At 42.1% G+C, this 27,534-nt stretch overlaps 1 protein-coding gene across 1 annotated transcript in view; it reads left to right on the top strand.

The window, feature by feature from the left end:
• The window catches only part of TICRR (TOPBP1 interacting checkpoint and replication regulator), a 3,405,639-nt gene that overhangs the window by 2,699,082 nt on the left and 679,023 nt on the right, over window positions 1-27,534 (top strand). The window contains exon 19 of the mRNA XM_044078205.1: window positions 17,295-17,362. Coding sequence (XP_043934140.1) covers window positions 17,295-17,362 — 68 coding nt within the window. The remainder of the gene's footprint in view (window positions 1-17,294; window positions 17,363-27,534) is intronic.

The following is a 27,534-nucleotide window of genomic DNA, read 5'->3' as shown; positions in this document are numbered from 1 at the left end:
TCCTAATGCTGTATAAACCCATCCTCCCAACCATAGCCTGGGAATCTACCCAAATGTAATGACTGCAACAGTGAAACACGAAGAACATAGTACAGTTGTGTACACTTACCATAAATGTAGATGTTTGAGTGTATTCACTGTTGCAGTCCTGGTTACCTTCCCTCCAGCCCCCTGTTTTTCTCTTACTATACCTCTACTTTCTTTTACTATGCTTAAAAGCCTTTTTGGTGTATTTGCTTTTGTTTGGAGGTATATATTTTTTGTGTTTTTAATATATATATATATATATATGTGTGTCTGTGTCTGTGTGTATATATATATATATATATATATATATATATATATATATATATATATATATATATATATATATATATATATATATATATATTATGCTCCCCATTTGGGGGGGCACCTGACATCTGGGGCAAGAAAAACTTATGTGATGGCGTCGGCTGCATGTTTTATAACCTTGACGACCTGACGTCATGGAAGAAGGGACAGCAACCGACGCAGGACCCAAGACTTTATTAATCAGGCTGACTTGAGGGCAACCTGACAGCAGATTACCCAAATGTAATGACTGCAACAGTGAATACACTCTAACATCTACATCTATGGTAAGTGTACACAACTGTACTTTCACACTTTTGCCAAGGATTACTGTCTCAGTCATGACTAAGTAGTGCCTTCTTCGGTAGTTTTGTACTTACTTCTGGGCTTGCTATTTGATCTTTGACTTTTTTATGTCCAACTTTCCTTTCTGGCATATTTAATGCTTGCATTTAGTCACGTTTTTGACCCACTTAGGAAAAACAACATTTAAATTCAGCTGCATTTCTTACCATATCACTTAATATTTAAAGGACTGTCCTTCACGGCTGTCAGATACCCTCCACTATTTTATTCTTCTTGCACAGCTCCATTAGCCATCTTCATCTGTTGAGTTCCTATAATTTGAGCACATGTTCATTTGTAAATTACATATAAACACTGAAGTTGACAAAATATCAGTGTTTCCTCTGTTTGCAGGAAAGTTTGTTTAGTGATCGAGAATGCAGTGACTGACTTAGCTTAGCAGGTCTTTGTTAATGCAGTGCATGGCATAATTGCATGTACTGGTGTAAAGCGTACGCCCACTCATGAACACTAGAGCTTCATAGAGAGAAAAATGCATGCTTGGAATGAGCCAGAGGAAATTTGGTAAAATTCTTATTCACTGGCACATATCTCATTGAAAATATAAACTGCGTACCATATTTCTTCACAGCACACATCTGAGGCACATGGTTACAAATGTAAAGCAATTGCTTTTCATTTGCAGTCTTACTACTATAAGCAAAAATCAACATCCCATGTTAAAAAAAAACTAAACCAAAAGCAAATTGACTGCAGATGAAAAGCAATTACTTTATATTTGCAATCACATCACTACCAGAACAAATCTGTCTCATAAAAAATAACAAGCCCTCAATCGCTAGCAAAACACATAGTTTACTTAAAAATTACCTAAAGTATGTATGGTTCACCCCTTGACTTTTATTTATGTATTTATAGATTGGCACTAATCCTGTGGCTGCAGAGCTGCAGCTAAAGTGAAATCACTGGGAATTATGCTATAGTCTATCATCTGTTGCTATCATATGTCATAATTTACTTAATGTAACCTTCCAGTGTGTGTGCAGAAAAAACAACACTCATCAAAATGATTTTTTTAACCAGCTTAATGGTAACAGGTAATAATATATGTACTTCCATCATATCACTGTTGCAGTATTCCTTACGTAAGGGATCTTCTGGCAAGGCTAGCCCAACATCCAGCCAGTATACCAAAGCCTTTAGTATTTACAGCTGCCATACATCACACACAAGCTCCCCATACAAGGTGTAGGGCACAAAGGTGGCATACAGTTGCACAGACGTCAGAACAACTTAGACACCAGTCCGAATGCCATCATTGAATGTTGGTCTGAACTCCTTTCTTCTGTGCTGGTCATGTTTTCCGTGGTTGTTCTGTCATCTGTGCCTACCTCCAAGACCTTGTCTTTGATTGCCTTTTTCCAGTCTCCTCTTCCTCTGGATTCAGTCACAGCAAGGGACTTTCTCAGAGTCTTCGGGTTTATGGCCTCCACCATTGCCATGCTGCCTCTAGCCAGGCGCCATATGAGAAAGCTTCATTGGTACCTCAGGTCAGTGTGGCTTCAATAATGTTGCACCATGGACTTTCTGGTTCCATTCCTTCCTTGTCTCAAGCTTGAGCTTCAGTAGCGGGTTCATCAACTTTCTCTTAACCTGGGGTGTCCTCTCCATTTCTGTCTCAAGCTCTTTATAGATGGTGCAGACGAGGGGTGGGGGGTGGAGAGCTTACTTTGGCTTTCTCAAGGTTCAGGGTCTCTGGCCTCTTCAGAGGTCAGGCCACGTCAATATCAAGGAGATGAGGGCTCTGCTTCTAGCTCTTCAGGCTTTTCATGCCCTCTTTTATCCCATGCCCTTCAAAGTTGTCACAGCCAATACCCCACAGATGTGGTATGTCAACAAACAAGGGGTAGAAGTTCCTACCTCCTTTGTAGGGTAGCTCTTCAGGTCTGGGATCTATTCATCTGGTATCAGGTGACTCTTCAGGCTGCCAACATTCCATCAGAACTCAGTCTAGTGTCAGACCCTTTGAACAGTTCCAGCACACAAGCTTATGAATGGATTCTTCACAGAGATGTTTTCCTGGACATTGTCTGTAGGTGGAGTATTCCTCAGGAAGATCTTTTTGCCTCCCTTCTGAGCTGACAACTTCCTGTTTTCTGAGTTCCAAGTCATCCGTTTTGAAAGTGGACTCCCTGCCCTTTCCTTGAAAGGGGATGTCTCCGTATGCTTTCCCTCTCCTTCCCCTGTTTGAGAGTCTTGCACTAGATCAGGCAGAACACCCTGAAAATCTTGTTGCTGACTCCCTTTTGGCCCAAACAGTATTGCTTCCCCCTTCTTTCTCACTTGGCCAGGGGCATTCACCACAAGTTACCTCAGTGGGTGAACCTTCTCAAGCTAGTGAAGGGATCTGTTATCCAGCCTCACTTGTCCACTGTTCAGCTGATGCTGTAGGTGATATGGTTTTGATTCCTTTTAGGTAACATTTTTCTGAGGATGTCCTTCAGGTCCTGCAGGGGCCAGGAAGCCTACTGCTAGGAAATCATATTTGTCCTAATGGAAGAGATTTTCTGTCTGGTGCCTTTCTGTTAACATCTGAATCTTCCATCTGCACGGGTTCCTCTGGTCCTCTCTTATTTGTGTGATCTGCTCCATGCTGGGTTGGCATATTCTTCAGTTAAAGCTCACCTGTCATCAATTTCTGCTCGTTTGCCCTTGAATCCTCCTCTAGCCCCTAGTTTTGAGGTCAAACAGTTTCTTAAAGGAGTCCTTCATATCCGGCCTCACAGGAAGCCTGTTCCACTTTCCTGGGCCCTGAGTTTTGTTCTTGAAAAAAATTACTCTGGCTCCTTTTGAGCCTGCTACGTCAGCTTTCTTGTAGCATTGTACTTGTAAAACTGTTGTTCTTTTCGCTCTTACTTTGACCAAGAGGGTTCTGAACTTCAAGCTGTCTTAGCAATTCCTTCTTTCTTAGTTTCCAGAGTGTCAGGGTGTCTCTTCATACTAATCCTTCTTTTATGCTGAAGGTGATCAGTGAGTTGTTCCCTTAATCAGTCTGTTCATCTGCCTTCCTTTTCTTTCCTTCTCCCTAGACTGCCAGTGAGAAAGTTCTTTACACCTTAGACTTGCATAGACAGCTCGGATATTATTTGGATTCACAAATCTGAGCAGCTTTTAGTTTCTTTTCATCCCATGTCTTTAGTTTTAGCTGTTTCTAAGCAGACCATCTCTTCTTGGATTTCTCAATCCATTTCTTTTTGTTGTTATTTTCATGGAGGGTCTTGTTTCCTGTTCAGTAAAGGCTCACTTTACCAGAGCTGTTGCTTCCTTTCCTGTTTTTTTTCAAGGGGCTGGATACCATTTCCATCCTTGAGACTGCTACATGGTCTTTTGTCCATACTTTCACTAAGCATTATAAGTTGGATGTTATTTCCAGGGCTAGAGCTGGCTTTGCCAGGCTATCCTGAGTGAGTTTCTTGAGGGTCCTTCAGTGCCATCCTCCTCCCAGGTCATCTCTTGAGCTTTTGTACTCTCCCTTACTTAAGGAATACGGTAACAGTAATCTAGAAAGACATAGTGCAGTTGTGTAAAATCTTACCATTAATAGTAGATGCCCTTCTTTCCACTTTTGCTGTATTCATTCCCTCCCTTCTGCCCCCTCTGCTTTAGCCTGTTCTCCTTGCTCGCCTGGCTGAAGGGTTCTTCTCTCTTTTCTCCTTTTGGATCTACATGTTTCTTCTGATCCTTTGGGACATTCTGTTACTCCTGGTGCTTTCTAGTTCTGATGTGTGTGCGCCCGTATGGCAGCCTTATGCCCTATGCCTTTTGCCAGGACTATATGTGTGATGTACGGTGCCTGTAAGTACTAATGTACTACAACAGTGAAGAGGAGGGCGTCTACTGTTATAAGATTTTGCACAGCTGTACCTTCTGATAGTAAACTTAAAACCTTAAATTCTCCAGGTGTTTGCCTTAAGGAGTACAGAAGATGACCAGAGAGAGAGAGAAAGATAAGCAGACATAGAATGTCTATGGTAATCTGTGCACTCTAATGACTTTGGGTAATGACTACATGTTGTTTAACACATTAGCACAACTACCTGAGTGCTTTAAATAAGAAACAGCCACATTTTGTTTTGCAAGGGGTCATTTCCTACCTTTTCTTTTTCATGAGGATGTGCAGCAAGTATTAAAAGAAGCTTTAAAAATGTTAATAGAAAATCATAATATGACTAGGTGGAAAAGGTTTTCTTGTTGGTTCCAAATATAGAACAAAGATCCTTTTAGGGCTTAGACCCCCTTGGTTCTCCAGTGTTTGTCTGGTCTCTCAAAAAAAGAAGATAGAATACAGAAAAGTCTATTGGCAGTTGGTGCAGGAAGCAAATAATTAGCGTTTACGAGGTGTCTTTTGTTTAGTAAAGATTTTAGTGTTATTCTAACTCAAACGAGTGGGTTACTAGATCCTCACAGTGTGAACTTTTGAGAGCTTGGTTGTTTCTTCGTTGGTATTTGACATTGGTTTACCGCTGTTCTTTGTTTGGTATTCAGTGTTTGAGTTATGCTGTTGTCTTTCTTATTCCTCCATTAAGATTCACCTTTTGGTCATCTCTGCTTATCTGCCAATGGATCCCCTCATTTTATATATTCTTGAAAGGGGTGTTAAAGATTCATCCACCTAGAACACCATTGGCAAGTGCATGACATCTTTACTTTGTTCTTGAGAAGTTTACATTCCCCCCGTTTGGAATCAGTTCATGAAGCTGATTTAAAGTTACTATCATGGAAGCAGTGTTGTTCACTGTTGTGAATTCTGCTAGACAAGTGTCCGTTACATGCACTTATGGTGATTCATCCCTAGCCCACCTTTTACAAACATAGGGTCACTTTGAGAATCGTTCCTTCATTTATGCCCTCTGGTTTCAGAGTTTTCATTGACTCTGCTGATTCATCTCCCTGTTTTCTTTATAGAACAGAAAATACGGGAGAAAGGATTCTATGTACTCTGGATGTTCACAGGCAGCTCTGAGACTACATTAGTAAAGGAAAAAACTTCAGGAGCTCTAATCAGTTATTTCTTATGAAGGCAAGAAAAAGACATTCTATCAAAATAGACATTTTCCAAATTGATGTCTCATTCATTTCAGTTTTGTTATTCTTACCACAACAAGACATTTTCAAGCATCATCACAGTTTCATCCACTAAGGTAATGGCTATGTCTGCCTTTTTGAAAAAGGGTGGACTTGAAGTATTCTAAGCAGTTTGGTCTTCTCTCCACACATTTGTGAAGCACTGCAAAATTGACTTTTTTTTTTTTTTTTTTTTTTTACATAGGGCCAGAACAGGGTTCGCTGAAGTCATCCTCTAAGGGCCCTTTGATTCTGTTCTTAATTTGTCCTCCTTGTCTTTCTAAGCTTTGGTATATTTGTATCATATAGTTTAGGTTGCTGCAATAGTGATCTAATGATGAGCATAGTACTGCTGTTTAAGTAAACCTAAAATAACACTAGATATTCAAATAAATCACTGTTGCAATACAAACACCTTCAGTCTTTCCCCCTTGTGTTTCTTGTTATTCCAGCGTTCACGGTCTTACCTTTTTTCTATTCTAATAGCATACATTTTTCTGGTAGGGCTTTAGCCTCCCTTGTTCTGAGGCAAGAAAGATTTGAGTTTTAGCATCCATTTTCTCTCTCTGCCAGCTCACCCTCAAATTCTGACAGTCGCGTGGGCATGTGAGAGGTTTGGAAGATGGCAAGACATCTGATACATCCTCAAAGGTCTTTTTCCTCCAGATGCAGAGCAAGACAAAAGAGAAATCCTCTGAAAAAGCTTAGAAACTTTTGGACTCAGCTGAAGGCATGTCTAGCTAAACCTTTGTGTCTGTCTTCAACTCAGACTTTTACTTTCAAGGAAAATCTTGCCCAAACTCTTACCTGTACTTCACCTCCAGATCCAGAACCCCTGGCACTGATTTTTGATTCTTGACTCTCCCAAGAGATTGGAAAAGCATGTTTCCTGATCCACATCTGCTGTGTCGACAAAGTCATTCAGATTTTATTGCAGTGCCTCTGAAATGGATTTGGATCACCTGTTAAAGAAGTTTCTCTGAGCCCAAATCAAGATGGGAGTCATCGTCATGACTCCATTGGCTCTGAAGCAGATTGGATCTGTGTACTTTACCCAAATCCGGAATCCCTCTCCAATCTACCCTTCATTTCTGGACTCCTCTGAATCTGTGTAGCCACCCAAATTCTGTGGCTCCAGAGTGAGGCTTCTTTGGCTCTTGGAGTTTGGAGTCAATTCTAGTGTCACATCTTCACTTGAATCCATTGACACGGTCTGGTGGAAAGGCGCCTTTGGTATTGTTGCAGATATCTGCTTTAGATTCCTTGCCATCAATCCCCTCTTCTGTAACTTCTGTTCAGGTTGAGGAATCTTAATCTGGTTGTTTGCCATCTCCCCCGTCAAGGAGTTATCTGACCATAGGTGCAATTTCTTCAGATCCCATGGAAGTTGGAACAGCTTTCCTAATATCAGTGAGAATCAGAATCATCTCGCCTCATAAAGCTGATCCTCAAGATCTTCTGACTTTGCCTCTGACATTTACTCTTTCAGTTCATCTTCTCAACAGGCCTCATCCAGGTAGATTTGTCTCATTGGCCAAAAACCTTCTGTTTTAACTTCAGCTGCAGCCCTCGGATGACTCGAGTATTGTCCCCTGAAGCACCTAAGAAGAGGGCATGCAAGAGAAAGCATGTTAAATCACTGGATGAGTCCATTACATCAGATATTGATTCAGGTGATATAGAGGGTTCCCCACAATCCCCTTCTCAGGACGTGTCCTTCAAAGATTCTAGAGTTCATGAGATAAGATCGAGGGGATCCTGGCCAACTGAACCCTCCCTCTCAGGGCAAAGCTATACTGTTTGAGGTATACTGTATGACCCCTCCTCCTTCCTGTGTGATACCACTAACTGACAAAATGGTAAATTTGGCAGTGAATAAAGCATGGCAGGAACCTGACATGTGTGAGTAAATCTCCAGGAAGCCTGACAAGATGCTTAGAGTCCCCCATGACGTTCCCATTCTGGTCCAGTAATCAGGGAATATGAATCCTCACCACTGTCACTGGAGAGGAACGTTCAGTTGAGCAAAAGTGGTTACCCCCAGTATTCCCAGATGTAGCTCTTATCAAACACAGTTTCCCTTAAGAGCACACAGGGAACACAATCAGCCAGGGGTCTGGGTTTCTTTCTCTCACCAGGTGTTCAATAAGGCTGACCACTGGCACAGCTGAGTTAAGTCCTCAGCCGAGTGTCCAGGTCAAGTCTTCCAGCATCATCTCTGTGTCCCAGCTCCAAACAGACACACATGCTCACACACTTTGAGATTTGATTTTCACGCACGCACACACCCCCCCCACACACACACACACACACACACCCCCCCCACACACACACACACACCCCCACACACACCCCCCACACACCCACACACACCTGCGAAAGGCTAGCACAGATTTACTAGCTATGCCCCCTTCTGCCCAGACTATAAGTTAGTTACACTGTCACCAGACACACTAAAGCCAGCTACTCTAAGGCTCATGCAAGGGTGCTCGACTATACTGAGTGAAAGCAGTATTAATACAGATGGTAATGTTGACCAAACAGCCAGGCTTTCAGGAGTGGCCACAGTGTCACCAATAGATACATGTTCATAGGTAGGTACTAGGCTATCGGCCCAAGGGCCTACGTAAGCCTAGCCAACAAGGTTCTCTGGCTTACGCCACCCAAGAAAGTTATTTTCCTGTGCCACTGTCGAGCAGAGACACAGAAATGATCCCCAGGGTGTATTTCCCATTTCCCATCCACTCATCAAGATTTTTCTTGGAGTGCTAATGAAGAACTTTGCTTGACATAGATGGGTAGCCTGTTCCAGAGTATGGGAAGTCTCCGGGACAGGAATCTATCCCTCCAGCATGTCCTGTTTATTGTGGTGACAAGGTTTAGGTCCGTAGAGAGTGTAGCTCGGAGGCATTGGGATTTCTTTAGGTGTAGCATGTCCAACAGCTCTGGGTTTGACATAGCTTTATATGTTAGGCAGAGATCACCTCTGAGTAGCCGATATGCTACAGAGTAAAGCTGGAGTTTTTTGAGACGGTCAGTGTAGGGCATTTGTTTGAGGCCAGTAATCCTCTCTGTGAGGTAGTACTTTGGCGTTTTCTGCTGCTGCAGATGTATTGTGAGGTACATTCCAAAAGGGGAGTTGTACTCTATAATGGGTCTAATGAGTGTCGAGTAGAGGGGAACAATGACCTCTTTTTTCCTGGATGAGAACCCTTTTATGATGAGGTGTGCCACATAGGACGACTTCCTGACTACTGTCCACCTGGGACCCAAGGTCTCATCACACATTTGGTGTTAAGTAGATTGCTGCCTATGTGGTAGTTCATGGGTACAGAGTTTTTACCAAAAGGGATGACACTGCACCTTTTGGCATTGAGCTTGAGGCCATGGCTCTGACACCAGGCATCTGTCTCAGCGAGGCCCTTCTGTAGATGTGCACATCATTTGGGGACTTGACTATGGCTCCTAGTTTGCAGTCATCTGCGAACTTCGTTAGCCAGAAGCCTTCTGTGTTAGCCTGTACTTCAGAGAAGTAGATACCAAACAGGAGAGGTCCCAGGACGGAACCCTGTGGTACTCCACTTGTTACTGCTTTGAGGTCAGATTTGGAGTCTGCAACTTTTACAGTGTGGGTTCTGTCAGTGAGCCAGTTGGTAATCCATCTTGTGACGTAGGGATTTATACCTAGTTTAGTGAGTTTAGCTATAATTCCAGAATGGGGGATGGTGTTGAAAGCCTTGACGAGGTCAAGATAGGCTGTGTGAACCACCTTACCCTCATCTATGGCTTTGGTGACTGCCTCAAAGAAGTCGATCAGGTTCAGGAGGCATGATCTGCCTTTCACAACCCCGAACTGGGTGGGTTCCAGAGTCTGGAGGTTACCAATGTCTTTGTTTATGAGTTCCATGATGATACTTTCCATGGCCTTGCAGACCGGGCTCATCAGACTAATAGGTCGATAGTTCCCAGGATCAGTGGTGGCTCCCCCTTTGTGGAGTGGGATAACTGTTGCTGTGCGCCATGCAGTGGGCACAAAGCTTGATGCAAGGCTATTATTGAACATGGTGCTTAAGTGGGGAGCCAGTTCGTTCTGAAGTTCATGTAAAACGCAGCCTGGGATGTTGTCCGGTCCCATGGATGCTGTGTTTTTGGCTTTAGAGAGTGCAGCTTTTACCTGCGTTGTTGTGATTACAGGGACTCTGCATTCTTCCTGTATAGATATGGGCCCTTCAGGGGGTGAGAGGGGGGTAAAGTTGGCACTGAACCTATCTGTCAGGATGTTGGCAATATCAGTTGGTTCTGTAATTTTCTTGCCTTTGTGCTGCAACTCAGAGCAGATCTGGGTGTTGCCATCGAAATTCTTAACATAGCTGTAGAATGCTTTGTGGTTGTCCTTGGAATTAGTGGCAATTTTATTTTTGTAGCTCGCTTTGGAGGATCTTATAAGGGATCTCAGCTTCTTACTGAGGCTGACCAGGGAGCTCCTCCACTCATGGGATTTTACTCTCTTTTGCAACAGTTTCTTCCTTCTGTTGTACAGTTTGTTTATGGCAGGGGACCACCAGTTTGGCTTCCTTTTTTTGGAGGGTAGCGTCTTGGTTCTGTTTGGGATAGCACGATCCATGCACTCGTGTAAGTGCTTATAGAGTGCATTTGTGTAGGATTCAGCAGTTGTAACTGTATCGTCCATTTGCATGGGTGTCAAGTTCACCACTTCTGTCTTAAGAAGCATGAAGTTGGCTTTGGAGAATTTTTTTACTGTGGTTTCCTTAATGGGGGGTGGGGGCGGGATGTAAATATCAAGGGTGATTAGCTTATGGTCGGATCAGACCAGCAAGGAGTTGACTTCAGAGTCACTCATGATGGTAATGACTGGGTCTAGGATATTGTTGCCCCTGGTGGGGGTGTGGATAAGTTGATCCAGGGCACTGGAGTTTATAAATTCCAGAAAGCGTTGAGCTAAGGAGTTGGTACATGAGTTGTTTTCCCAGTTAATGTTGGGGTAGTTGAGGTCGCCCATTATTAGGGTGTTTGGTTGAACCCTAATATTTACATGTACTCTCAAAGTTTAAAATATTCTCTAAGGGGCACTTATGCTAGAATCACAGAAGCCACTTTAGACTACTCTGTCCATAATGAATAATATCACCAACCTGTTAATGCACCTGCTAAATTATGCAACAGGTGGCACAGCGAAGGCAGCCAGAGCAGGCGTTACCATAAGGCACCACACTTAGCTGCTCTTGTGCGACTTTGTGGACAACATTAAGCCATCCTTTACAAATGCTGCCTTTGAAGGAATCTGTTTGTTTGGCAAGACTGTTAAAGAAAGCATACAGAAGTGTGAGCAAGATGCTTTATGCAGTAGGAGTGAAGTTGGAGACACCTCAGCACACTTTTAGTAGGAACCAAAAAATGGTGCTGCATCACTTGGTTTCATAAGCCACACAGTCAGTATGACTAATCTGCTGACAGGAGTGACCCTGGCAGAGGAGTTCACTTCAATGGATGTAGGCCCAGAGGCAGAGGAGGTCTGCAGAAACCAGGTATTGCAGGGGCCCTTCTGTGGCAGGTGACCTCAGAATCCCAGAAGGGTTACCCAGCTTTCCCACTCTGGAGGCAGTCAGGGGATGCATATAATTTTACCCTCACTTGTGGTTCACCATCATATGCCCAAAGTCAGACTGACGACCAGTCACAAGTGGAGTCCTACAGGTATCTCGGTCTTGGGTTCTCTCGGAAGTCCAGGCCAACACGGTGGGAGTCTGGCAGACAAAGTTCGAAGACAACTGCAAGCTGGGAGCCATTATTAACTCCCCAAGTCATGTAGACATCCTACAGAAAGGCCTCAGTGAGACCAATGACTGGTGTCAAAACCATGGCCTTAAGCTTAATGTCAAAAAATGTCGTCATCCCCTTTGGGAAAAACTCAGTTACCACTAATTACCACATCGATGGGAGCCCACTGAACATTGAAGGCATTATAAGAGATCTGGGCAAACAAGTTGTGACAGCAATCTCTCCTTCAACCACCACATTGTCACTGTGGTCAGAAAGTCCTATGTGACAGATCTCATTACCAAGGGTTTTCTATCCAGGAAAAAGAGGTCACCATTTCTCTCTCTACTCTTCCCTCATTAGGCCAATCATCGAGTATAATGTTCCATTTGGTATGTACCTCAGTAGACACATGCAACAGCTGGAAAGGCCACAAAAGTACCTCATGAAGAGGATCCTAGGCCTTAAACACATGTCCTACACGGACAGACTCCGAAAACTCCAGCTATTCTCACTTTCGTATCGTCTACCAAGAGGCTATCTCTGCTTGACTTACAAAGCTATGTCTGACCTAGCTGTGTGAGAAATGCTGCATCTAAAGAAATCCCAATCCCTCTGCACCACATGCTCCAGAGACCTCAACCTCATTACTCATGCTCTGGAATAGACTTCCTATGCATGTCAAGCAGAGCACCTCACTGGCCCTCATCAAGAGAAATCTTGATGAGTGGATGGGAAATAGAAAGTTCACCCCGGGGATCACTCCAGTGGCTCTACTTGATAGAGGCACTGGGAACTAATGAGCGGCACGATGTCAGGGCACTTCTATTGTGTAGGCTTGTAAAGGCTCCAGGGCCATTAGCCTAGTACACACCTATGAACCTATATGAGACAGATGAGTAAGAAGGATAATATCCAGAGGTTATCAAATTCCATTTTTGGAAACTCCCCCATCCCCCCAAAGCCCATTTTCAGGTGCTCCACCCCATCAAGCAAAGGGCAGTATGTCAAAGGTTCTCTCTGCTACAAGAAAGAGCCATCCAGGAGGTCCCACCAGACCAGCATAGTTTAGGATTCTATTTGGGACTTCTTTTCAGTTCCAAAGAAAACAAAGGACCTCTGGTTGATTCTGGATCTAAGATTCCTAAACACTTGTTGAAAAGACCTACTTTTGAATGGTCATGGTGACATCAATTCTTCCATGTCTGCAGAACAAGTGGATAGGTTTTATGGATCTCCAGAATGCTTACCTTCATGTAAAGATAGAGAAGGAATTCAAGAGATTGCTATGTTTCTGTGTGGGATCTAGTCATTTTCAGTTCAGAGCTCTGCCGCTTGGAGTTTTCACAGCCCACAGGATGTTCACCAAATGCTTGGTGGTAGTAGCAGCTCATCTACGACTACAGGAATTCAAAATTTTTCCCATATATGGATGACCATCTCTTGGCTGCCTCGTCCAAGGAGTCCATCCTTCAGTTTTGTGCATCGCATGGAATCAGTAAAATTATCAAAATCCAACCTGATTCCCTCTCATCACATAGTTTTTCTAGGCTGCCTTTTAGACACAATGATTACCCCGATCTGCCTTCCACAGGACAAAATTATATCATTGCAGTGAGCAGGCCAGGCCCTTCAGGACTCTCTCTATCCTCCAGCAAGGTTGAACTTGAGAACGTTAGGGTTAGTGGCAGTATCTGTCCTAGTAGTATAGTGCAGTTTTCTTAAGTATGATCTTATGTCTCTTCCCATGCGAATAACTCAGTCTTGCTGAACACACAAAATAGTGGCTTCAGTCTGTTCTGTATAGCTGCAGGCAGGCCCTTTCAAGTTCTGCCTTCCATAGTCATTGTAACAACAGACGCATCCTCTCTTGGCTGGGGGGGGGTGTAGCCACTGTGAAGGCAGAATGGTCCAGTTCAAAAGCTCATCTTCACATCAGTGTCCTAGAAATGAAGTTAGTTTTCCTTGTGTTGCAGAATTACAGGAATGGTTTCTTCTGGGGTGATAAACATTCAGATAGACAGTATGACAGTAGTCTCGTACATGAACAAGTAAGGGGGAACCAGATTCTATCTGCTCTGCCACAAAGCCACAAGAGTATGGCAGTGGACAATGACCTCACACTGTTTTCTGACTGCAACACATTTCCCTTTGAGGTTCACTGATCTTGGGGAGCGGATGAGCAGAAATCTTCTTCCTTATCACTAGTCCCTCAATCCACTAGTAGCAAAGGAGATTTCTGACTGCTGGGGCGAACCATGCTGGTAATCTTTTTGCAACCTAACAAAACAACAAATGCAACAATTACTCTGCCATTCTCCCACATAAGGGATTGAACCTGAGAGATGCCCTGTCCAGTCCTTGGCCTCCAGGGCTACTCTATGCATATCTTTCCATTCCCCATCATGACCAGGTTCATACGGAAAGCCATTCAAGTGCAAGGCCAAAGTCATTCTAATTGCCCCATCCTGGCCCAGACAGATTTGGTTTCCACTCCTGAAACTTTACATAAAGAAATCCCCTTGGTTCTTGTATCCAGTTCAGATCTAATCACTCCTCTCCAAAGATCCTCATCTGGATATTCCCAACCTGAGGCTATCCGCTTGGTTTCTCCAATTCCAGTTGTGGCACGGGACTTTTCCATCTCTCAGATGTTTAACAAATTCTCTTGACTGCACAATAAAGTGTACTGTAATTAGTAGAAAAGGTTTGCCATATCGGTGGAATCTCACAATGTTGATCCTGTTACTGCACCAGTGCAGAAATGATAGAATTCTTATCTTCCCTGTTATCTGCTGGTTCCAATTTCTCCACCATTAACATACAGTTGGAAGCCATTTACTCCTCCTGTCAAGGTTTTCAGGGCTGTTCTTTGACTTCTCTCAAACTATGCAAAGCCTTTCTTAAGGGTACATTTCACTTGCGGTCTCTCATAAAGGATGTAGCTCCTCCATGGGACTTTAATCTCGTTTTGGAAGCCTTGTCCAGGTAGTCATTTCAGCCAGTTGCTTCTGCAGAGTTGAAATTCTTATGGAAAAGTGTACTGTTAGTAGCCATCACTTCATCCAGGGGCTTGTCAGAGATCCGTGCCCCGTCTTCAGTTTCACCATACATAGTTTTTTTTATAAGGATGAAGTTACCATCAGAACTAATCCTCCTTTATTCCAAAAGTAGCTTCTGAGACCAATTGTTCACAGCTCATTCACCTTCCAGTGTTCTTTCCAAATTACTAAAACAAAGGAGAATACATCTAGCATACATTAGATGTTCACATGCAGCTTCGCTTCTCTCTTCAGAGAACATTTTTTTTTCTCCAAAAAAGATGAGCATGTATTTGTTTCCTTTGTACACAACAGGTTGGGCAAGAAAATTTCTGAGTTCTCTTTTCCTGATGGTTGTCAGACTACAGCTTGTGCATTTATACCTCCATGATTAAATCCTTACCTGTTAAAGCCTTAAGTTCTGTCCAGTTGAGCAACCTGTATGTACCTCAACAGCCTGTTTCAGAGCCTTGTCTTTAGATGAGGTTTGTGAGATCATCATTTGGTCTTCCGCCTGTATATTTTTCAAGCATTACAAACTGGCAGTATCTGTCCCAGTAGTATAGTGCAGTTTTCTTAAGTATGATTTTATGTCTCTTCCCATGCGAATAACTCAATCATGCTGAATGCACAAAATAGTGGCTTCAGTCCAGAACCAGGGCTTCCTTTGAGAATTCCATCCTGAAGGGTTTTCTGTCACAAGGCCACCCAGAAGTCTAGTAGCTGGGGATCCCAGACCCTTCTGCCTGATCAGACTGACTGAATAGGATATGAAAGTTGTATACCTATCATAATGATAGATCATTTCATTCTAGTCCATCTAATTTGACAAAATACCCTCCTTCCCCCTTCCATTATATGTATCTAAAACATGTTAGCCTGAGTCAAAGGCAGTACCAATGTGCTTCAAAAATTAGTGCTAAAATCTGTCTGTCAGATACTCAGGTAGGGATAAAGCATTTTGAATAAAAAGTTACAAAGGGCTTGACACTGTAGCACTAAAGTGGCCAGATTGGATCAGAGCTGGGGCTCAAGGACCTATATGTTGTATTGGATGAACTAGAATGAAAAGATCTATCATTATGGTAAGTACATTTTTTTAAGAAATTCATGGTGCTTTTACCTTGCAGACTCTTCCCTTTTTGCTGCTAGTCACCCTTAATTGTCACACAGGACATTACCTGCATAACCCTGGTTTGAAAGAGCATGTAATGTTCCTATAGTGTGTGGTGTGGCACCTCAATGCATTTTGGACTATTAACTGATCCCTGACTATTTACAAAGTAAAATGCTTATTATTTTCTTCCTGTCAGAGTTAAGGGGCATCATCATTTACCCATACTTAGACAACTGCATAATTCAAGTGAAATTCCAGGAAGAGTTGACCAGGACATTAAACTTCATTGCACATTGCCGTACCAAACTAGAGATCTAGATGAATTATAAGAAGTCTAGCCTCACATGCTTTTCTCAAACAGTGCTTTTAGGATCCACTCTGGATTCATAATTGCTGAAGAGCTGCATGACTCTTCCCAGATAGTTTTTCTTTGTCAGTTTCACTTTCTCCAAATGTCTCCTTTGCTTGTTTCAAGATGGTACGATTATTCGCCAATATCCAAATTTTATTCATTGATAATTTCTGTTGGCTTTTAAAACAGTTTTTTAGTTTTCGGGCTGGTAGAGCTGTAATCAAGATGTTACTCAGCCTGCAGCCACCTTGGAACCCAGGTGAACCCAGTCTTTGACCCACTGGAGCTAATCTTGTACATAGTATAAAAAGGTATCTGTTTATATGAACCCAGTATAACATTATTAGAGAGTAGCTGTCTCATGCATTTGTTGCTGATCCAGACTTGTTTCAGTTGACAGTTTTATAATTTTGCAGTGGTGGTGCTGCGGTAGCGTTGTCGCCTCACAGTAAGACGCAGTCCGGTTTGATTCTCAGCTAGAGCGTCTTCTGCGTGGAGACGTGTGAATGGGCATACCTTCATTGAAGGTTGTGCATCAGGGCTGGCAACTCGGCACGTAACAATCAACTGCCAGTCATTTGCGGACCAGAGTTCCGCTGTGGCGACCCCTAACCAGGAAAAGCCGAAAGAGACAGCAACAACAACAGCTTAAGGGAAGGCATTAACTTGCAAACTGCTAGTTAATGTGTTACTCTCTTTCTTGTTCATAGGTTGGTACTAGGCTATCAGCCCTTGGGGCCTATACAAGCCTAGCCATAACCATTCCCTGGCTGTTTCTTCCCACACTATTTACTTCCCTGGACCCTTGTCTAGCAGGGCGACTGACGTGATCCTTGGGGTGAATTTCCTTTCTCCCATCCAATCGTCAAGGTTCCTTTTGAAGAAGGCCAAAGAGGCGCTCTGCTTGACATGTATGGGCAATCTATTCCAGAGTCTGGGGTGTCTCTGGGTCAGGAACCTATCTTTCCAGCATGTTTTGTTTATTGTGATGACAAGGTTTAGATCCCTGGACCGTGTGGCTCTGAGTAAACACAAGAGGCTCCCCTGAGACATGAACTCAGAATGCTGGCTTTGAAGACCAGAGTATTAACCATTACACCACGGAACATAACTTGTAGTAGGAAATGATTTAATCTTTATAAACAGTGTTTGTTTAGCTGCATTTTCTGACTTTACATGTTTTTATATTGAACTTTGTTTTTAGCTGCAATACAGTTTCCTTACCATATTTATTTCTTTTCAGGTATTCTGATTCTGCTGCTTTAGCCCGTGACATTAATATTGTAGAAGAATCACCAGAGAAGCCCTTAAGTGGTAGGAATCCTGTGACATTTTTTTCTTTTGGTCATATGCTTTATTAAATAACTAACTTCGAGAAGTTAAATGCAGCATGTTCCAACGTATAGGTTTATATGCATGTACCAGACTAGCTGCACTTGTTGGCCATTTTAAGCCGACGGTTACCCATTTTGTGCTCAAATTAACCTGTCCCAATTGTTTAGAAACTAGCCTTACCACATGGTCAATAATTATATATCACCCTAATGAGAATAATTGGGATCGTAGTATAGATAATTTGAGGGGACCCATGCATAGGATAAAGCATTTAGGAGCTGCTTCTGTCCGTTAGTGCAAGGTGCAGTCCTGGGGGCAAATTTTCTGTTTCCCAGCCCTAGATACAAGTTGTGCTTAAATATGAACAAGGATGAATTTTGTTTTATGTGGATAGGGGAGTCTGTTCCAGAGCATCATTATGCTCTGGTTGATGTACCTATCCCTCCAAACCATTCTATTGATGTTGCAGAAGGATCTTAGATCACTAGACAGAGTATTTCTTATGCCATTTGACTTGCTGATATGCAGTAAATCCATCAGTATTGGATCAAAGGATGGCCCTGTATGCCATACACAGGCCACCTCTTAGAATTCTGTAGGTTAGAGTATAGTGACTGAGCTTTGACGCGATCCATGTAGGACATGTTGTTTAGGCCTTGCATTCTTTAGTAAGGTATCTCTGTGGGCATTGTAATTGTTGCATGTGTCTTGACAGATGCATGCCAAGGGGGGGGGGGGGTCATTATATTCAATGATTGGTCTAATGAGGGCAGAATAAAGGGGGATAATGGTGACCCTAGATCTAGACCCCCATCACTTTATTTGAGTTTTGAAATATAGAAGGACTTTCTTACAACAATGGATACATGTTGGTCAAAAGTTAGGTCACTGCCTCCATAGGTTCCCAAATCCTGAACAACTGTGTCAACTCTTTGGGGCATATTGTCAGTATAGTAGTTCCCTGGGAGAGATGACTTCCCAAAGGATACAGTAGTGCATGTCTTGGCATTAAGTTTTCAGTCCATGATTTTGGCACCAGATATTTATTTGGGACAAAACTTCCTGCAGGATGGCCAAGTCATTTCGGGATTCGTTGACTACTGCTAACTTGCAGTCATCTGTAAACCTAATCAGCCAGAGCCCTTAGTATTGACTTTTACTTCAGAAAAGTAGTTGCCAGACAAGAGAGGTCCCAGCACTGAACCCCGGGCATTGCAGTGATGACTAGTTTCTTTGTGGAGGTAACTTCCCGTTTTGATTATCTGCATCCTATCTGTGAGCCAGTTGGCATTCTAGTGGGTGACAGTAGGGGTTTATTCCCAGTTTATTTAGATTTTCTACTATGCTTAAGCGGGGAATTGTCAAACTTTGACCAGGACAACAAAAAATAAATAAATAAATAAATAAGCTTTGGCTAGGTTGACATATGTGGTGTGTGCCATTTTGCCTTCATCCATTACTTTGGTGGCCTTTTCTAAAAAATCCATCAGGTTCAGTAAGCATGACCTGCCCTTGAGAAATCGAAACTGGAGATAGGTCCAGTGTTTGGAGGTTACATATGTTGTGATTGATAAGTCTTTGCTTGGCTTTGCATATATTACTTAGCTTAATCTGTATCCCTTTAGTTTTGATCCCAAAGTACAGGTACAACAAATTAATTTTGTGTGATGTAGCTTAAGTAAGGGAAGAGTTCATAAGAAAATAAGAAGGGTCAGTGTTAGGCAAATCAGCATCATAATTTTCAAACGTAAACTTGGGGAGCACACTCAAATTTAAGGTAAATTCTGCCATCTGATCTGTTTCCAGGCTCAGCCACTTTGCATCTTCAAGTTAGTGTTGCTGTTCTTTGATTCACTTTCCATCATAAAGTGCTATTTGTCATCTTAGCTTATACATTTTATTACATACACAACCAAGGAAAGCAGAAAAGCTCTGTTGTAACTTGTGAAAGACTGCATCACGCTGAATCAAGTCTATGATAGCGATACTGTGTGCAGTATGCATGTTTCATGAAATAGAACACTATAGGTACTGTAATGCGTGATGGGTCTGTGACTGCGTTCATCCACTGTACAAATTATTTTGGCACTCTTTTCTTTGAAGCTGCATGGCTCATCAGTGTCTGCAGTGCATACATCTGGTGTGGTATCATACTCCAGTAGCTGTGTAAGCATGACTAGCTTGTGAGCTCTCTTCTACCAGCCAGCCACATAGTTTGGGTCACAATCCTGATGTGATCCATTGTGCTGTTTGTGCACCCATTTATGCTAGTTTAGTTCTAGCTTACTGGGAGACACACTTTGTTAATTCTGAATTTAACCAGTATGTCCTGAAGTATTTTAGGTATTTGGGTGATATATTTATTTTATGGACCTGTGACAGCAGTAAACTTGAATTTTTTAAATACTTAAATTTGAATAATTTTTTTTTATTCGCTTATACTGTATATGCCCGTGAAATAAATTTAGACATCTTGCTATGCAAAAAATGAAGTTGAGAAGGCCTTCTGCTCCAATGTATATAGGAAACCTACCTTCTAGAATTTCTATATACACTATACTAGTAACCATCTTGGTTGGCATTAGGCCAGTGTGGTAAAAGGCCAGCCTTTTCATTAGAATTTCTAGGCTAGTGAGTGATAATTTATTTAATAAGGAAATAGAGTTACTAAGATGTTTTTGGAGAAGGGTTACCACCTAGATATGTTGAGTTGTCTGACCGAGGAGATCACTGAAAGAAGGTATATGGATTTTAAACCATTGTTGAAGATGCTTTTTTTTTTTTTTACGAGGGACAGTTATAAGACACACAGCTTGGACACTTTTTATCAGGCTATGATTATACTCCAGTACTAGCAATACCTCTAATGTATTCAGGACACAATAATTAAACACTGGAACAATGTTTCAGGCTCAGCCACTTCATCTCTTCAAGTTAGTATTGTTGTTTGATTCACTTTCCATCATAAAGTGATATTTGTCATCTTAACGTCCTAAGTTTTGTACATGCACAGTCAAAGAAAGCTTTAAAGGGTGATAGGGCCTGGGGGGAATCCCAGACTGGACAGTTCACCTGCTCAGACTTCTGGTGAGGGCAGGGGTCAGTCCTTTCGTAAGCAGAACCAATGACCTGCCTTTTCAGCTGCCAGTGGACTCGTCCTGGCAGCTCCTTTGGGAGGAAGATTGTCTCTTTTCAAAGAAAATTGGGATTTAATCACTCAAGACAGATGGGTGCTGGATATCATTCATCACGGCAGATTTTATTTCCACACAATGCCCCTTTCAAAGGCATGCCAGATGTTCCTCCTCCACAAAGAAAAGAGGCTCACAAGCAAGTTTCTCAGTTACTCCAGATAGGGGCTATTCAGACAGTCCCTGTGTCAGTCAGGGCTTGGATTTTATTCTCGCCTGTTCCTAGTACCAAAGAAGGGGAACACATGGAGACCAATTTTGGATTTATCTATCCTCAACACTTATCTGGACATTCCCAAGTTCAAGATGTTGACGTTACAGCAACTGTTACCTCTGCTGGGCAAGGATCACTGGATGGTAACTTTGGATCTCAAGGAAGCTTACCTTCATGTGCCCATAAGGCTAAGTTGCAGAAAGTATCTGCGGTTTCGAACTGGAGATTTTCATTATCAGTTCTCTGCATTGCCCTTTGGCTTATCTACTGCCCAGAGTATTCACAAAGGTTCTGGCTCCAGTGATAGCTTACTTCAGGCTTCAAGGCATTCAAATTTATCCTTACTTGGACGACTGCCTGATTCTGGCTCAAGAAAAGGAACACCTTCTACAGCATCTGGAATATGTCATAGCAGTGCTAAGATGCCTAGGGTATTCTGTGAACGAAATAAAGTCCAGTCTAGTACCCTCTCAAGACATGTGCTTTCTGGGTGTGAGACTGAATACAGCAGCCCAGATGGCCTTTTTAACCCCGCACAAACAAAAGAGTCTGTCACTTTACTTCCATCAACTATCTCATCAGTCCGTGCTGACTGCAAGGACAGTCCTTCAAGCATTAGGGTTCATGGCATCTTGTATTCTGGTGCTTCCCAATGCCAAACTGCATATGAGGAAGCTGCAATGGTATCTCAAAAATGTATGGACACAGCACTGCCAAGATTTGGACACTGTCATTCAAATAATACCTTGCCTTCAAAAGGAATTCTTGTGGTGGGCTCAGGAATGTCACCTAAACAAGGGACTCTCTGTGACCCGGCCAGAGGCGAGTCAGATTTTAACGACAGATGCCTCGGACACTGCTTGGGAGCTCATCTAAATGGAAAGTGGATACAAGACAAGTGGCCTGCCAGACTACAGCATCTACATATCAACATGAAGGAGATGTTAGCAGTCCAGTTTGCATTGATGGCGTTCAAGGAGTTACTTCTTCCAGGGCAGGTGTTGATTCTGACAGACAACACAACTGTCATGTGGTACATCAACAAGCAAGGGGTACACATTCTTATCCTCTATGCAGGCAAGCAATGATTTTATGGGAGATCATGCTAAGCCTGCAACTGACTCTTCAGGCAAGGTTTCTGCCAGGAGCACAGAACTCCCCTAGCAGATGTATTAAGCAGACAAATCATGGATCCCCACAGTGGAAACTGGATCTTCATGTATTTCAGAAATTGACAGTGTCATGGGAACTCCAGACATAGATCTGTTCGCTTCTCCACTAAACCACCAGCTGCCAAAGTATTGCACAAAGGGTTTCATCACACAGCTTGGAAAGTGGATGCTCTGTCTTTCAGTTGGAAAAACCTTCATGTCTATGCCTTTCCACCTCTACCTCTTCTTCCAAAGGTATTACTAAAGGTCAGACAGGACAGGCCAAGGATGATTTTGATAGCTCCAGATTGGCCTCGGCAACACTGGTACCCACTTCTAAGGAGTCTTGTAAAGAAGCCTCCATGGCCTGTACCTCTGATCTCTCATCTGTTATCTCAGAAGGACGGTCATCTGCTCAATGTCAAGCTTCAATCTCTTCATCTCACAGCTTGGCATATTCTGTGTTGAAGCATGGTAGGTCTCAGCTTCCTCAACAAGTTTTAAATGTGATTATGGAAGCTAGAAGGCCTAGTACTAGGAGAGTGCACGAGAAAATGGAAGAGATTTTTATTTTGGAGTACAGCAAAGAATTTGGAGATTTCAGAGCCTAATTTGAGTGTGGCTCTTCAATATCTTACTGAATTATTGGACAAAGGTTTGTCTTTCTCTTCCATAAAGATTCATGCTGCAGCAATTTCAGCTCACTATGATTGTGACCCACCTTTGTTTTCGCATCCTTTGTTCAAGCAGTTTCTTAGAGGGGCAAAGAATATAAGACCCCACGTGAGCTCCTACTCCTGCTTGGGATCTCAATTTTGTGTTGGAAAACTTACTCTACAACCTTTTGAGCCTGCAGCTACTGCTGAATTGAAATATTTGTCATGGAAGACTGCTTTTCTGTTGGCTATTACTTCTGCAAGAAGGGTGTCTGAGTTGCAGGCCCTTATGGCAGTAGAGCCCTTTGATTTTCCATAAGGACAGGGTATCATTCACGCACTAATCCTTCCTTTATGCCTAAGGTGGTTTCTAGTGTGGCTTTAAACCAAACTATTCATTTGCCTACGTTTTGCAGATCCTCAAAATAAAGGGAAAAGATTTCGCACACTTTAGATGTACACAGGCAATTGCTATTATTTGAGCAGGACTAAAGATTTTAGGCAGTCTCAGCAGTTACTTGTTTCTTTGCTTTAAGTTCACAGGCAAGCCTGTGTCAAACGAACTATTTCTAGGTGGATTGGCTTTTGCATTGCATTTTGTTATTCCCATCATGGCAAAGAGGTTCCAGCTGGGATTAGGCCTCATTCCACTAGGGCTACTGCCACTTCAACAGCATTTCTAAGGGGTGGCAACTAAGGATATTCTGGAAGCAGCTACTTGGAGTTCAGTGCATACTTTCTCTAGGCATTATCACCTGCCTATATACTCTAAGACTAGAGCTGGTTTTGCCACAGCTGTTTTACAAGGCATGTTGTCAGCTCCTGCTACTTTATAATTTGCCAGCCTCCTTACCTCTGCTTTGGGATTCTACCCAATTGTCAGGACTGCAGCAAGGGAAGACGAAGAACATAGTACAGTTTGTACCTACCATAAATGTAGATGTTCGAGGATTCCCTTGCTGCAGTCCAATTTACCCTCCCTCCTTCCCCTCTGTGTTTCAGGGTGGTTGTGTAGGTGAGTTTACATGCTTATACTTTTTGTATATATTACTGTATATATTGTACATGTTTTTTTGGTGCAGGTTGTTTTTGGGACTTGTCTTTTTGGGTCTTCTGACATCTGGGGCAAGAAAAGACTGAGGAAATGGCGTCGGTCATGCGCATTAGTACCCTGACGGTCTGACGTCCGTCTAAGCCATGACCGACGTCAGCCTTATACTCTGGTATTCGGGCCGACTGGGACGCGGACTATACCCAATTGTCAGGACTGCAGCAAGGGAATCCTCGAACATCTACATTTATGGTAGGTACAAAACTGTACTTTTAGCTGCATTTTCTGACTTTACATGTTTTTATATTGAACTTTGTTTTTAGCTGCAATACAGTTTCCTTACCATATTTATTTCTTTTCAGGTATTCTGATTCTGCTGCTTTAGCCCGTGACATTAATATTGTAGAAGAATCACCAGAGAAGCCCTTAAGTGGTAGGAATCCTGTGACATTTTTTTCTTTTGGTCATATGCTTTATTAAATAACTAACTTCGAGAAGTTAAATGCAGCATGTTCCAACGTATAGGTTTATATGCATGTACCAGACTAGCTGCACTTGTTGGCCATTTTAAGCCGACGGTTACCCATTTTGTGCTCAAATTAACCTGTCCCAATTGTTTAGAAACTAGCCTTACCACATGGTCAATAATTATATATCACCCTAATGAGAATAATTGGGATCGTAGTATAGATAATTTGAGGGGACCCATGCATAGGATAAAGCATTTAGGAGCTGCTTCTGTCCGTTAGTGCAAGGTGCAGTCCTGGGGGCAAATTTTCTGTTTCCCAGCCCTAGATACAAGTTGTGCTTAAATATGAACAAGGATGAATTTTGTTTTATGTGGATAGGGGAGTCTGTTCCAGAGCATCATTATGCTCTGGTTGATGTACCTATCCCTCCAAACCATTCTATTGATGTTGCAGAAGGATCTTAGATCACTAGACAGAGTATTTCTTATGCCATTTGACTTGCTGATATGCAGTAAATCCATCAGTATTGGATCAAAGGATGGCCCTGTATGCCATACACAGGCCACCTCTTAGAATTCTGTAGGTTAGAGTATAGTGACTGAGCTTTGACGCGATCCATGTAGGACATGTTGTTTAGGCCTTGCATTCTTTAGTAAGGTATCTCTGTGGGCATTGTAATTGTTGCATGTGTCTTGACAGATGCATGCCAAGGGGGGGGGGGGGTCATTATATTCAATGATTGGTCTAATGAGGGCAGAATAAAGGGGGATAATGGTGACCCTAGATCTAGACCCCCATCACTTTATTTGAGTTTTGAAATATAGAAGGACTTTCTTACAACAATGGATACATGTTGGTCAAAAGTTAGGTCACTGCCTCCATAGGTTCCCAAATCCTGAACAACTGTGTCAACTCTTTGGGGCATATTGTCAGTATAGTAGTTCCCTGGGAGAGATGACTTCCCAAAGGATACAGTAGTGCATGTCTTGGCATTAAGTTTTCAGTCCATGATTTTGGCACCAGATATTTATTTGGGACAAAACTTCCTGCAGGATGGCCAAGTCATTTCGGGATTCGTTGACTACTGCTAACTTGCAGTCATCTGTAAACCTAATCAGCCAGAGCCCTTAGTATTGACTTTTACTTCAGAAAAGTAGTTGCCAGACAAGAGAGGTCCCAGCACTGAACCCCGGGCATTGCAGTGATGACTAGTTTCTTTGTGGAGGTAACTTCCCGTTTTGATTATCTGCATCCTATCTGTGAGCCAGTTGGCATTCTAGTGGGTGACAGTAGGGGTTTATTCCCAGTTTATTTAGATTTTCTACTATGCTTAAGCGGGGAATTGTCAAACTTTGACCAGGACAACAAAAAATAAATAAATAAATAAATAAGCTTTGGCTAGGTTGACATATGTGGTGTGTGCCATTTTGCCTTCATCCATTACTTTGGTGGCCTTTTCTAAAAAATCCATCAGGTTCAGTAAGCATGACCTGCCCTTGAGAAATCGAAACTGAGATAGGTCCAGTGTTTGGAGGTTACATATGTTGTGATTGATAAGTCTTTGCTTGGCTTTGCATATATTACTTAGCTTAATCTGTATCCCTTTAGTTTTGATCCCAAAGTACAGGTACAACAAATTAATTTTGTGTGATGTAGCTTAAGTAAGGGAAGAGTTCATAAGAAAATAAGGGTCAGTGTTAGGCAAATCAGCATCATAATTTTCAAACGTAAACTTGGGGAGCACACTCAAATTTAAGGTAAATTCTGCCATCTGATCTGTTTCAGGCTCAGCCACTTTGCATCTTCAAGTTAGTGTTGCTGTTCTTTGATTCACTTTCCATCATAAAGTGCTATTTGTCATCTTAGCTTATACATTTTATTACATACACAACCAAGGAAAGCAGAAAAGCTCTGTTGTAACTTGTGAAAGACTGCATCACGCTGAATCAAGTCTATGATAGCGATACTGTGTGCAGTATGCATGTTTCATGAAATAGAACACTATAGGTACTGTACGTGATGGGTCTGTGACTGCGTTCATCCACTGTACAAATTATTTTGGCACTCTTTTCTTTGAAGCTGCATGGCTCATCAGTGTCTGCAGTGCATACATCTGGTGTGGTATCATACTCCAGTAGCTGTGTAAGCATGACTAGCTTGTGAGCTCTCTTCTACCAGCCAGCCACATAGTTTGGGTCACAATCCTGATGTGATCCATTGTGCTGTTTGTGCACCCATTTATGCTAGTTTAGTTCTAGCTTACTGGGAGACACACTTTGTTAATTCTGAATTTAACCAGTATGTCCTGAAGTATTTTAGGTATTTGGGTGATATATTTATTTTATGGACCTGTGACAGCAGTAAACTTGAATTTTTTAAATACTTAAATTTGAATAATTTTTTTTTATTCGCTTATACTGTATATGCCCGTGAAATAAATTTAGACATCTTGCTATGCAAAAAATGAAGTTGAGAAGGCCTTCTGCTCCAATGTATATAGGAAACCTACCTTCTAGAATTTCTATATACACTATACTAGTAACCATCTTGGTTGGCATTAGGCCAGTGTGGTAAAAGGCCAGCCTTTTCATTAGAATTTCTAGGCTAGTGAGTGATAATTTATTTAATAAGGAAATAGAGTTACTAAGATGTTTTTGGAGAAGGGTTACCACCTAGATATGTTGAGTTGTCTGACCGAGGAGATCACTGAAAGAAGGTATATGGATTTTAAACCATTGTTGAAAGATGTTTTTTTTTTTTACAGGGACAGTTATAAGACACACAGCTTGGACACTTTTTATCAGGCTATGATTATACCCAGTACTAGCAATACCTCTAATGTATTCAGGACACAATAATTAAACACTGGAACAATGTTTCAGGCTCAGCCACTTCATCTCTTCAAGTTAGTATTGTTGTTTGATTCACTTTCCATCATAAAGTGATATTTGTCATCTTAACGTCTAAGTTTTATTACATGCACAGTCAAAGAAAGCAGAAAAGCCCTGTTGTAACTTGTGAAAGGCTGCATCATGCTGAATAACTCTGTTATCAGGTGACAGACTAGTTTTCTCACACAGGAAAGTTATTCACTTGAAAGATTTGTTTGAGAAATCCAGTAGGAAGCAGTTACAAGTCCAACAAAGAAAAGAAAATGGCAAAATATGGCTGTTGTAAATACTGCTGTTATATTGGGGGGGGGGGGGGGCAGTTTTATAGTGGGGCACGCAGTTATATTTTAATTTACTAAATTATTATTTTGCACTTTGACCTTGATTTTATACAAGGCTATTTCCTTTGTAGATGCACTAGGTTTTGAAGAAGTCTATGCTGACTCGCACACAATGAAAGCACCTAACCTAGTGCCCTTTCATTTTATTTTATATGACATTTTGGATATAGTGAACATCAAGTT

The sequence above is a fragment of the Protopterus annectens genome, chromosome 7.part0, assembly GCF_019279795.1.
Source record: "Protopterus annectens isolate FY-2018-M chromosome 7.part0, PAN1.0, whole genome shotgun sequence".
Lineage (NCBI taxonomy): Eukaryota > Metazoa > Chordata > Ceratodontiformes > Protopteridae > Protopterus > Protopterus annectens.
Note: the sequence above shows the minus strand (reverse complement) of the source record. Positions and strands in the feature narration are given on the sequence as shown.